This window comes from Macrosteles quadrilineatus, unplaced genomic scaffold (genome assembly GCF_028750875.1).
Source record: "Macrosteles quadrilineatus isolate MER2022 unplaced genomic scaffold, UCM_ALF_1.0 Scaffold_3__2_contigs__length_128488019, whole genome shotgun sequence".
NCBI classification, from domain to species: Eukaryota; Metazoa; Arthropoda; class Insecta; order Hemiptera; family Cicadellidae; genus Macrosteles; species Macrosteles quadrilineatus.
Genome location: NW_026542596.1, coordinates 20,995,997 through 21,008,907, shown reverse-complemented (window position 1 = coordinate 21,008,907; position 12,911 = coordinate 20,995,997). Strand labels below are relative to the sequence as shown.

The following is a 12,911-nucleotide window of genomic DNA, read 5'->3' as shown; positions in this document are numbered from 1 at the left end:
TATCTGAATATTTGTGGATCCTTTAAAGTTTGTTTATGAAATTTGTATGCTTGATAATGAAAATCAGAAAAGAGTATTTGTTACTAATTTTATTGTAAGGTGTAGACTTCATACATTGTATCAGTATATATCCCTAATTAATTTATAGCTTAATTTATGTGATCATGCATACACACTAAGTACTTTTTTAGGTATAATGTCAAAGTATTGGTCTCTTATATCTAAATCAACTCATATTGAGGCTCAACTTAGGTTGAGCTATCTGCCTCCCTTGTGAAAACAGTTGGTTTAAAACAATAACTCTTCTGTGTTATAGATTGTATAATTGTAAGTGAAGGAGCCAATACTATGGACATTGGCCGATCTATTTTGCTCAATGATTTTCCACGTCATCGTCTTGATGCAGGTGTGTATTCATTCACCAGATTAATAATAATGGACAATTTTTTCCCGGCCAATAAAAGTTGCACTTATTGAGTGTTGCTGTAAAGGCCAGTGGAGTGGCTTAGTTCTTTATAAAGAACTAGTGCACCTGTTGCTCGAATTCGAGCAATTGCAAAGTATTACAGGCGTTATTTCAGAACAAATAACAGTCATAATTTCTGATGACTTAACAGAGTCAACTCAAAGATTATGTAATAAATCACTCCACTCCAGTTATCGAAACTGAAAACAAACTCACTCTGAATATAACAAACGTTCTTGTGGGTATCATGTCTTTACTATGAACAGCTGTTTTAGTATAAAATTTTATTCGTCTGTTAAATTAAATCTTTTCTTCTTAAGAAATACATTGGGATTTTGATGGCCTGTGAGGCAAAGCCCGAGGACTTTTATTACAGGAGTTGGTGAAAGAGGGTGTCTACACGAAAAATTCTTTATTTTGACACATCGTTTGTAAAGATCCGTCCATTATTAACGGAGGAGTAGTGTTTTGTTGAAATCGCCTTCACGTATTATATATAAGGATTCTCAAGACTTAATCAAGATGATTGTTTTAATAGTGACGTATGGTTTTAAGATGGGGATGTCAAATTATATGCAATTACTTTGTAAAACATATGCCTAAGTGGTAAAAGAACATGACATGCCAGGAAGGATCCATGTCTAAGAAATAGAGCTGATAAATCAAAGGTTTCAGTTAACTAAGTGAAAATGATCAAAAGGATTAAAGATTTAAAATAATTTTGCTAAATTGATTAGGCTATGCAAAAATAGTAAGCTATAATAATATAATTATATTATCTATATAAACTAATGCTTGTTTTATTTTCTTCATGTTGTTTATTTTCTCAGGATTAACGTTGTTAGATAATAAAAATGTATAATGTTACTTGGATCTGCCAGAGTAATCCAAAGGTTTTCTGTCGACTACACGTTTCAAAGCACTATTGGCTTTAAGATCTGATGGGTCTTCAAGAACATTTTTCACTCATCAGAGGTCGTCAAATTAATATAATTTTTCACAAGCATAAAGGAGTACATGGACAGAAACGATAGTAGGCCTATGAACCGCAAGCGCACACTTATACAGGCTTGTCATGACTCAAGCTTGTTTTATGTAACAAAATAATTAAAGAAATAAAGTCAAATCACTTTAAAAAAATTAGTTATTAAAATTGTTTTTAAGTGAAAATAATACATTCAGGCCTATAAATTTGTGTAAAAATAGTAGTACACATTTTATTTCAAATCAATTTTAAGGGGGAATGGCAAACAACTAATTTTAAATCTATTTTCAAAGGCTAGCCTAGCCTTGCATACCTCAATCTACTGATGTTAATTAATTCCCTAACAAGTGGCTAGCTATAAGTCATTACTAATTCCGAGTAAACTAGAAATCTGGAAAATATATGTTTATTTGAATCTAACTAATTAATCTTTTGAAGATACATCAAATAAACAAGGCATGTTCACCTACTTACTGTTAAATATGTTTGAAATGATCTTCACAAAGCAACCATGAAAAATAAAATATTTTAATATTTTTGGTACTTTCCTGTTAAAGGGAACATTCATTATTATCGGTGATTTTTTTCTCGATATATCGATATTAACAAATTGAAACATATCAGCTGACAACTACGATAAATATTGTTCAGTATCAACAAACAATAATGAAATGAAACTGTTCTAAAAAAAAATAACCTAACATAACTAACCAAACTTGCTGTGTAACATTCCATGTTTAACTTGCCTTTTCTGTTATCAAAAGGAATTTTTAAATAGTACAGCAAGTTTGGTTGGTTATGTTAGGTTAGCTTAGAACAGTTCCATTTCTTAATCCATATAATAGACTATTTTAGCCTAAACAAGATCAGTTGTCAATATGTAATAGATGGATCGGTAAACAAAAATATCGATATATCGATAAAAAAATCATCGATAATAATGAATGTTCCCTTTAACAGGAAAGTACCATATTTTTCAAACTAAGTTAGTAGTTTTTGTACAACCTGCTGTACCTTCTACAAATAGTTTTCACCCCAATACCTCCAAAAATCCAAAAGATTTCCCTATTTATCCAATTTAGCTGGACACAGTTTGCATACCATTTATTGTCACATTATTGAATGTCTTGCTGTATAACTGACTGTTGACACTAGAGTTTGTTCTTAAAATTCAGGCGGTTTAAGGGTAAAGTTTTCTGGGTTCCCGCACCACTAGCTTAATCTATATATCAGCTGATGAGCTGTTGGCTGTTGTTTCAAAGTTAGGGTGAGGTTTAGGGGATGGAATTGCTTCCCCTCAAACCGCCTATGATTTGTAAACTGAGTATAGCGCAATATGTTATAACTTCTCTTAACTTATACCTGGTAAGAATATAATTGGCAAACAACAATATCATTTTGATAAAAGCCCTAAGTTGTATTGCAGTTTCACCCTTTTCTATAATTTACTAATGTGTACAGGTACATTTGGCACAATGGGTGTTGGTCCAGGATTTGCCATTGCAGCAGCATTGTGGTGTCGGAATCAGAAACTGAATAAGAGAGTGATCTGTGTTGAAGGCGATTCAGCTTTTGGATTCTCTGGCATGGAAATTGAGACAATGTTTAGGTAAAAGTTGTTCAATATGAGTGACTTAGGTTTATTAGTTAACAGCTGTTGTTATCTGTCAGAGTTTGGATTGAAAAGGGTCTAGTAGTCCATATTAGAGGTTCTTAACTGGACACAATGTATGGCACAATGTAGACAACAATGTATGGTACTGGTTGTAAGTTATAACCATTAGTAAATTCAAATTCAAATTCAAATAGTTTAACTTTTGTAACTAACTAAATTAACTAGTAACTTTTGGATGGTTTGAAACTGGACCTAGCTGTCCTTGATCATTGGGATTTTAATAAATGATCCTAACTATTGAAACAGCTGGTCTTAGTCAGTAAAAAAAGTACACAGATCATTTCACTCAATTTTAAATCCACCTTGAATTTATATTCATCAAAAATATGTAGCCATGTGTGTGTTGCTGTCACTAAAAATTGATGACTGATTGATACTGTTAATAATACTGTTAATACTACTCACAAAGGGCAAATCCTTAAAAAGAATTACAAAACATGTTCAATGAGTAATCAGCTAAAATTCTTACTGTACTGGAACTTATTTCACTCAATTTTAAATCCACCTTGAATTTATATTCATCAAAAATATGCAGCCATGTGTGTGTTGCTGTCACTAAAAATTGATGACTGATTTATAACTCACAAAGGGCAAATCCTTAAAAAGAGTTACAAAACATGTTCAATGAGTAATCAGCTAAAATTCTTACTGTACTGGAACTTAATGTTTTTGTGACCAGAAAGTCGCAGAAAAGAAAGACCAGAAGTCTTTCCAGTCGCAGCTTCCACTCCTTTTCCACAGTTTTACAGTTTTAAGTATGGATGTGTCAATTCTCGATACCACAGATATTTGGCCGTTTGTATTGGTATCGAGAATTGATTGTCAAAAATCGATTGCGATACGTATACCTGTCACGCCCACGTGAAATTACCACTTTTGCTGCGAACGTGCAAGACTACAAGACGTTTCCGTGACCGCGGGAGGTGATGATGATGTCTATACAGCCGCCGGAAATAATCATGATTATTCTGCGATCGCGAAAGACAGTGATGATGTTTCCTTAACCCTCCAACTGGTCATTAAAATTTCCCGTACTGGTAAGGTTTTTTTGACCACCGCGCAAGCATTTAGTAAATACCACATTAAACATATAAAATGGTACAAAAAACATACATATTATATATAGATTTTTTCAGAAAGAAATAACCTATTCAAAAATAATAGTTTTAATGGTGTACTTACAAGTATGTTAACAGGTATTCCTCCTATGTGGGTACAGCAATATTAAAAAAAAATGTTTCTTCTTCTTTTAGTATATTATCTCTGGTCAAATGTGTCTTGTATCAAAAAATAAGATAGCCAAAATGCTCACAGTTTCATTGTCTTTCCAACTATGTATAACACTTGCTAGTTTATATAAAAAAAAAGTCTATAAAGCAAATATGTGACAAAAACACGAAGCACTTTTTCCGCACAAACACAAGACCTGCTGGACCTGTGCTGGAAACCACTGCCCCAGGCTTCTCACTTCATTTCTCCATAAAAATATTGTGTTTTAGGCCTATATGTGAATTGAAATTATTTACAAAATAAAAAATACAAGTCTTAGAATCAACTTTGGACAAAGGAGCTAACCGTTTACAAGAAGAATTCTAGTCAGAATCGTTAGCGTTATTTTCCCTTGCTCTCTTACCCCTCTTGGGTGCTCTCCAAAAGTGCTCCAACTTGTGAAAACAGCCTGGGTGCACTCCTGAGTTACATGCAGGGCACCAAAAATGACTCCTGGACTTTTTTTGTGGAGTGGAACACACAACACACATCCTGAGTTGTACTCCAGGCAATCTCGTCAATACATGGGACGCAGAGGGTCCTGCATCTCCTCCAGGACCAACGTCTGGTATCTGAGCTCTTGGGTTAGGCACTGCAACATCACTTGATAAACTTTCAACGATGCTAACCATATAGTTGTATCGTGTCATAGGCTGGTCAGTATTTTTCAGGTACAAAATATAACAGTTTAGGAGAGCCATGTCCAAAAAATTTTCAAAGATCTTCTTCCAATATTTTTTTGTAGCTCTTGTACAGGTGCTGTGATATATAGACTTATCTTTGCTGTCCACACCACCCATATGAAGGTTGTACTCATTTATTAGGGATGGTTTTATAGCCTCTATTCCACTTTTTTTACTTTTTACTACACGGTCATCTGCGGGGAATCCAGTTGTTATAAGGTAAACAGGCTTGCGTTTTTTCTTTTGTTTGTAGCCAACAAGCAGAACTCCTTGCTTTCTAAAATAGATTGATGTCTCAGGTTGTAATTTAGCATCTAAAACACTTTTGGAGAGTTCTTTTGACCGCTTGTTGACGGTACCGGTAATGTAAGTTTCATTTTGAAGTAACTTTTTGGCAAGAGGTAATTTAGTGTAGTAATTATCTGTGTACAGATGATATCCTTTATTGAGTAAGTAGCATTTATTTAGTAGGTGTAAAACTACCTTTTCTGTAAATGCAATATCAGGATTTGTATTTTCAAGGAAGTCTTTACCACTGTACAGCTCAGAATGAAGTACGTACCCGGTGTCACTATCGCACACTTCAAATTTTTTTATACCGAAGCGGGCATGTCTTTTGTTAGGCATATATTTTATAAATGTACACCTATTCTTCATCCCTATCATAGACTCATCTAATGAAATGTTCTGGTTTGGAATGAAATAAACTTTAAAATATCCATTCATTAGCTCATAGAAATGTCGCACTTTGAACCATGGATCATGTCCGAGCTGTCCTTTTGGTATATACTGTAGAGAGCTAAGATGGAACATTGATCTCAGTGCCTGAAATCTTACTAGGCTCATATTATCAGGAAAAAAAGGTAATCTCTGAGATCTAACAGTTGACCAATAATTTTCAATGTTCTGTTTGTAATTCAGACCCATATTTATAAGAAGGGCCATAAAACGCTTCATTTCCTTGATAGAGGTTTCTTTCCACCTTCTTAGTCTACTGTTTGGCGTCAATGTACCTCCATTTATAGCTGATTCTATTTGTCTGCTTGCTAAGCATTTGTTTCCCTCACCATCATACCCCAGATAACATTAGTAAAGAAAAGATAGAAATATGTAATAGGGTTGCTATTCCGGGGAGGAAGATTTCGAGGACCTGGATTTCGTACCTGAAATTTTTCTGTGACGTCAAACATTTGTTCAGGTGGGTAAACCCTAACCCAGTGTACACCCGAGCTAATCCTAGGCCCTGGCAGAGTATAATTAGGTTGGTTCAAAGGGTTATTTACCTCAGGGATAGGAGGGTCATCTGGATCTGGGTGTTCTGGAGAACTTGGCAAAGGCCTACGCAAGCCTACTTCATTAGGCCTAGGCCTAGGTCTTGGAAGATCAAAATCTGTAATAGATGTATCTGAGTTCTCATCTTCACTGTTTGGAAAGTATAATTCCCCACTCCCAGATGAAAAATCAGTCAAAGATATGTCAGAATCATACACATCAGAACCCACATCACTGTCATCAATTTCATTTTCATTTTCACTGAATACATCACTTTGTAGGTCAGATATTGGTTCAGCATCATTCAAACAGGCCCTAATTGCACTAGAATTACTTAGTTCACTCATTTTAAGTTAAAAACTAACCACAACTCACTAAAATATTCATTTTAAAGCATTCAAAGTAAAGGGTTAACAACAAAATGCGGCAGACTAGACGACGCAAGCGAACACAAACAATCATCTGAAATACAGGCTTGCCAACATTCTTTTTTTTCAACAAATGCAACTAAACATATGATGACTAGATTGCTCAGTGTTTGCTCTTTAATACTATATAAAATACATAGATATTAAACGTAAAATAACGGAGTAAATTGTGTTTTACATAACGCTTGCAAATGGGTCGCGATCGCGATCTTACCAGTAATCGCGTGACGTAATTGAGTCGCGATCGCGACTTATACCAGTTGGAGGGTTAATTGAGGAAGATAATTTGGATTTTGCAGTGATACTTTCTATTGTGATCATCACTTTACCTTGAGCTTGGCTTGACTGAAAATGTCAGACTACCATACCTCTATAATATCATTTTGTTGTTGTTAGATCGTCATTTACCTTTAATATGGTAGATTTTTAATGTGTTTAGAAGGGTTTAAACTTAAATTGGCTAGTTAGAATGTAGCCTATTATTGCCATATACATATTTCTTTACTTGAAAATCACCCCATTACCTCAAAAATACTTTTTGGAAGGTCATAAAGACAGGGGTTGGTGTAGTTCAACAAAAATTCAGAAAACTTAGTAAATCAATCAAAAATGCTATCAGTATTGAGAATTGAGAATATATTTTTCAGGTATCGGTATCGAGTATCGATAAATTTTGGTATCGACACATCACTAGTTTCAAGTGATTTCCGAATCCTATTAGTCGAAGAGTATTAATAGTATTTTAAGAGGAATTTTTTGGCTTAAAAGTTAATTTTAGTGATAAGACTCAATAATATTGATTGCAGTTGTACATTGTATTACATTTTTGTTAATCCAACATTTTTTGTAATATGAAGGCACATCCTGATCTGTTTTGTGTTAAATTTTCAAGAGTCAACTCTATACTGTTGAAACACTGGCAGAATATTCTTAGGATTGGTAAAAAATATATCGAGACATTTTTCCTTCAGTTATTTACTTAACAGTGGTTTATTCTCAGGTACAAACTGCCGATAGTGATAATCATTGTGAACAACAATGGGATCTACAGTGGAATGGACACGGAGACCTGGAAGGAGCTGCAACAACTGCCCAATGTGGCCACTGTGTGAGTTGTTCAGTGTACAGCCTTAAGTGTATGAAGATCTCTAGATAGAAACAATTGAATGCTAAAATACTAGTTGATATTTGAACCCATCACTAATACTAGTGTACCTGTTGCTCGAATTCGAGCAATTGCGAAGTATGACAGGCATTATTTTAAAACGAATAACTAATTTCCGATGACTTTAAAGAGTTGATTCAAAGATGATGGAAATACTCACAATGTACATAACAGATTGATATTGTAAATATATTATCATTTTTCAAATCTGATATTTTTTTAGTGTTTTCTACAAATATTTCCCACTCATAGCCGCATTAGGTTGTCCATAATAACGATTATAAATAAAAAAAACCATGATTTCTATTTCTTCTACTTGGTAATGTTCTATGACTTTCCTATATTTCCATAGTTTGCAAATCGGCTCTTTCAATGATTGCTCAAGAAATGTATCCCAGTGTTCAGTTTTCTTTTTAGTTTACAAATTACCCAGGCTTTCTCGCTTTTTCCCATTGTAATATTTACGCCATCCGAAATTCAAATAGTATATACTTAATTTCAACCCAGTCAGAAAATGTTTGTAGTACATGTTTCCTTGAATTGCAACTAAAGTATTAACAGCAATTAAATTACCCATCTGATCATAATGTAAACAAATATGTTCTTCATAAGGATAACATGGGATCTTCAAAAGCCACTCGGGCAGAGACCTAGTCTGTTTGCAAATATACACACCTAGACAAACATTTTGGTATATAATATGTGGGGTTAAATCTTAAAACAAAAAAAGCCTTATTATTCACAAAGTTTCATGTAGCGTTTTTTATGGTATATAGTATAGTCAATGGTTAAACGCAAACCAACATCCAAAACTATACTAATTTTTAATAAAATATAGATAATTTACACATTGACTGTTTACAATTAACGTATGTTCTTCTTCTCACTTTTAATTTCTGACAACAGCTGGAGTTTCATAACAATGTTTGTTCCCATGTTAATCTTAAGGAGAAATACAAAACTTTAAAGGGCCCAGGGCCTCACTCTCTAATTATTTCCCTAAAAAGAAAGTTTCCTGCACAACTTCACGTTACGCTCTTTCCTTTCCAATGACACCAAAAACATGTCAATCGGTTCAGTAGTTTTGGAGGAGTAATTGTCACAAAAAACCTGCTTGCGTATTAAATAAGTATACAGATATTATGATATCATAATAGCTAAACTAATTCTACGCCATTTACCTTGTAGACTGCCTCCCACCTCCCTCAGTGACAGTGTTCATTATGAGAAGATGGTAGACTTGTTTGGAGGACAAGGGTTCTTCTGTCAGACCATCCCTCAACTGCAAAAAGCTCTTCAAAAAGCTTTGTCCGTAAGTACCAATTCTTACTATTTAAATAATAGACAGTATTTGTCATAAAGTATTCTCTTAGAATAGTTTGAGGTAGAGATAGGTATGTAAAATAGTGTACAATTGGTCTAAGAATTAAATTTCATGCCAGGATCTTGTCTTTTGTGTTGGTGAATTAGTAAACCATATTGAGATTATGTATTCAGCAGTCTTGCAGTTACTTGCAGTTACTTGCAGATACGTTGCAGGTTGACATAGGCTACCTGCCTTGTCAGTTGAACATGAGTTAGAGGTTATCAACTAAACTTTATGATTCTGGTTGTTCTCTAATGAATATACGTTTCAGGTCGAGAACCAGCCTACAATCATCAACGTGATGATCAATCCAACAGCAGACAGGAAGCCTCAGAATTTCAATTGGCTGACTGCTTCCAAACTGTGAATATGCTACACAGCTGTGATATAATGTTATTCTATAAATTAGTCAATTGGTGCAATCTGCTTGGAAATCCATTGGAAAAGGTAGCAATATAGGTGATGGAAAATCACAGGTTTTCAGCACATTGAACTTTCAAAAATTTAATAACACATCACATTTTGTTGTGTAAACTCAACACTACCGATTCCAGTACTTAAGTATTATACGGGGGTCACATATTTTACAGCACTGTGGTGGTAATGTTAGTTTGGGTTATCATAAATATGTTTGTAGGACTTTCCTCATTTTGTTATGAATTGAACGATACCAGATGAGTCATACTTTCTAATATCATAACACCAATTGTTAGATTTTTATTTTCATGTTTATTACAATCAATTTTTTTTAAATTTTGCCTGTGTCATGAGAATGAAAAAAAACAATAATTATTCAAATCACTAATCACCAAGGAGGAGTTTTTAAATATTTGTCATGCACCCTTTTAAATTAGGTAGGCCTACAGTACTTGTTTTTTTTTGTTAAATCTAAACAAAGAATGCTATGTTTAGAATTTACATCTTATATGATAATGGTTTTTATTTGCCTTGTTATATTTTATCTTTGTACTTTTATAATTATATTAATCCTGTATTATACTATAATAAAGACTGATTTAAATTTGAAGTTGTACTAATTATTGGGATTTCCGACAAAAGTATTATTGAAGATAGCCTAGTATATCTCATAAACTAAATAGAAGTGTTGGTAACAACCATATCAACTTTTAACGTCAAGCTTTCCCAAAACTCAATAGAAGTATCGGTAACAACTATAAGAACTTTTAACGTCAAGCTTTCCCAAAACTCAATAGAAGTATCGGTAACAACTATAAGAACTTTTAACGTCATGCTTTCCCTGCTTTCTCAATACTAATCATACAACCTGTGTGTTATGATAAGTCAATTATTATGGTAGGAAAAATCTTGTATGTATCATGAGCACTAACAGTCATTGCGGTCCTCGAAATGTATGTACTTCTAATGAATGCTAAACGATCTGCTTTAATTAGAGTTAACATGTTGCAACAAAGTTTTTCCAGCTTTGAGAATTGGCAAAAACTGTTGCCTTACTGATAACCTATGTTTAGTAATTTAAGTTGGGTCAATTTTATTTCTTTGATTTGAGACATCCCCCTAATCAAACGAATTTTCTCCGTGGAGAACCCTGAAAAGTGAGGTGATATCAACAGTTTCATGTGCTCCATTTTTTACCCACAAACTCTGGGTTGCCAACTGGACTGCCATAATCTGCTTTGAATAGGCTAAAGCAGCAACACCATTGAAAGTGGGTAACATATTTTAACGTGTTGTCTGTCAGTCTGACGTTCAGTAGAGTTTCTCTAAATACCTGTCCAAAGTTTTGATAGTATTGATTCATTTGTCGAAATAGGTTGGATAACTCTTTTTGTAGCTATACGATTTGGATAGCAATTTTCATATTTATTTTTTTGTGAACAGCGTATATTATTTGCCTCTCCTAAATCATAAAAATAAACTTGACTGTAACAACTTGATCGTTGAATACATAAACACTAATTCCTTCACTTATGTTAGGTCTAATATTAACACTAAAACTTTCAATAGCTAATGATTTGTTGAAACTTCTTATTTTTGACTTGAAATGTCTGGATTGTGTTGGTAAATTAAGTCAAAAAACCTTCTATAAGTTTTCCGTGGAACTGACAACATAACCTAGAAGTAAACAATCCATTTGCGTTTTATTTCTCAATTGAAGTAGAGCAAGTAATACAAAAGTTTACAATAAAAACAAAAGGTCTGCCAGGATTTGGTATAATCTTACCAACAATCTTACTACTTGAACTTATCATAGTCAAGGCATTATTATAGTTTCTACTAAATGTTTTGAAATATCTCGATCTGTCAGTGTCAGAAGTAAACGTTTCTTGCATGCATTCATTTGATCTGACATTAGGGGAGTTTACTTTACCACCGTGACAACACTATGTGCTTCGTATATTTTTTCACTTCCAAAGTGAGTTACATAGCAGAACTGGCAAATATTATTCATCTCACCAAGTGAATGTGTATCTGGATGGATGTCTGTTAGACCAGGCTTCTCACTCTCCTCATATGCATAAGATCTTATTATTGTCTTATATAATTTTCTCCTACTCCCGTTTTCAATATTTCTTCTTTTAAATTGAGGCATTTTCTGTTCATCCTACAAAACTGATTAACTGTTTAACTTGGTCTTAACCTACTGGATGTTAAAACATCAATATTTACTCCCAAAGAGCTAATGAGTTTCTTTTTATAAACAGCTGTTTTTTGTTTTGAAACTTGTTCTATGTATTTCTTATGGGGAAAACCCGACCTTTGAGAGGGTCTCATGCCCTTGAGAGTAGGAATTGCAAAATTCTAAAACCTTATTGCAAAACTTCATATTGAGACGAATCTTTCGACACCTTAAACGTTGAAATTGGTCCACAAATAAGGGAGGAGTTGCGTTAACAAAAAAACGGCTTCACGTATTATATATAGATACATTCTAGCTGCTCCTAATATTTCAACTAGGAATTTAATCTCTTGTGGTCTAATTTATAACATAACCTGTATAAACAAGAGTAAGATTCTCTTGTTAACCTTTCAGAGGGCGCATTGGTTTTCAAAACGGGAGAGGGCGCACCCGGAGGTCAATAAAAACAAACATTTATGAAGTAAAATTTTTATTTTGGTGCTCAAATTAAGTTTTATTTTTAATTTTAAACATCATGAATGATTTGTAGAGAATGAAATTAAATGGAGATTATAAGAGGGAGAAAAAAATGAACACACTTTTGGGATAGGAGAACAAGCTCTGTTTTATTTACATTCATATACAACATATGTCACCAAATAAAAAAAATAGGGAAAATAATTTAATTTCATGAACAAATGTTTGAAAGCAAAATATTTAAGAAATTAATTGAGCCAAAGATTATGAAATATAGATAACATGAAAACATAAAGAAAGTTTACTGAACACATCAGATATGTGTTTAGTGAACTCTTAATTATAAAATATCCCCGCCGCAGCAAACCTGCCGACTAAGCGAATTTCCATTTGTCTGAATTGATTTTCAGTTAAATATATTTTAATAACATTAGGTTTAACGAGTACCTAGGTTTGCTGCTACAAGGAAACTAATAAAGTGTGTTTTTGAGTAAAATATTGATAGCTTGGTACAAAATAAATACAT

At 33.5% G+C, this 12,911-nt stretch overlaps 1 protein-coding gene across 2 annotated transcripts in view; it reads left to right on the top strand.

The window, feature by feature from the left end:
* The window catches only part of LOC128990225 (2-hydroxyacyl-CoA lyase 1), a 28,346-nt gene extending 18,010 nt beyond the window's left edge, over nt 1–10,336 (top strand). For both annotated transcript variants that reach the window (XM_054412525.1, XM_054412524.1), the window contains 5 exons: nt 317–406; nt 2,913–3,060; nt 7,779–7,886; nt 9,132–9,255; nt 9,581–10,336. In XM_054412525.1, the coding sequence (XP_054268500.1) occupies nt 317–406; nt 2,913–3,060; nt 7,779–7,886; nt 9,132–9,255; nt 9,581–9,676 (566 nt within the window). In that variant the 3' untranslated portion in view covers nt 9,677–10,336. The remainder of the gene's footprint in view (nt 1–316; nt 407–2,912; nt 3,061–7,778; nt 7,887–9,131; nt 9,256–9,580) is intronic.
* Nucleotides 10,337–12,911: the final 2,575 nt, after the last annotated feature.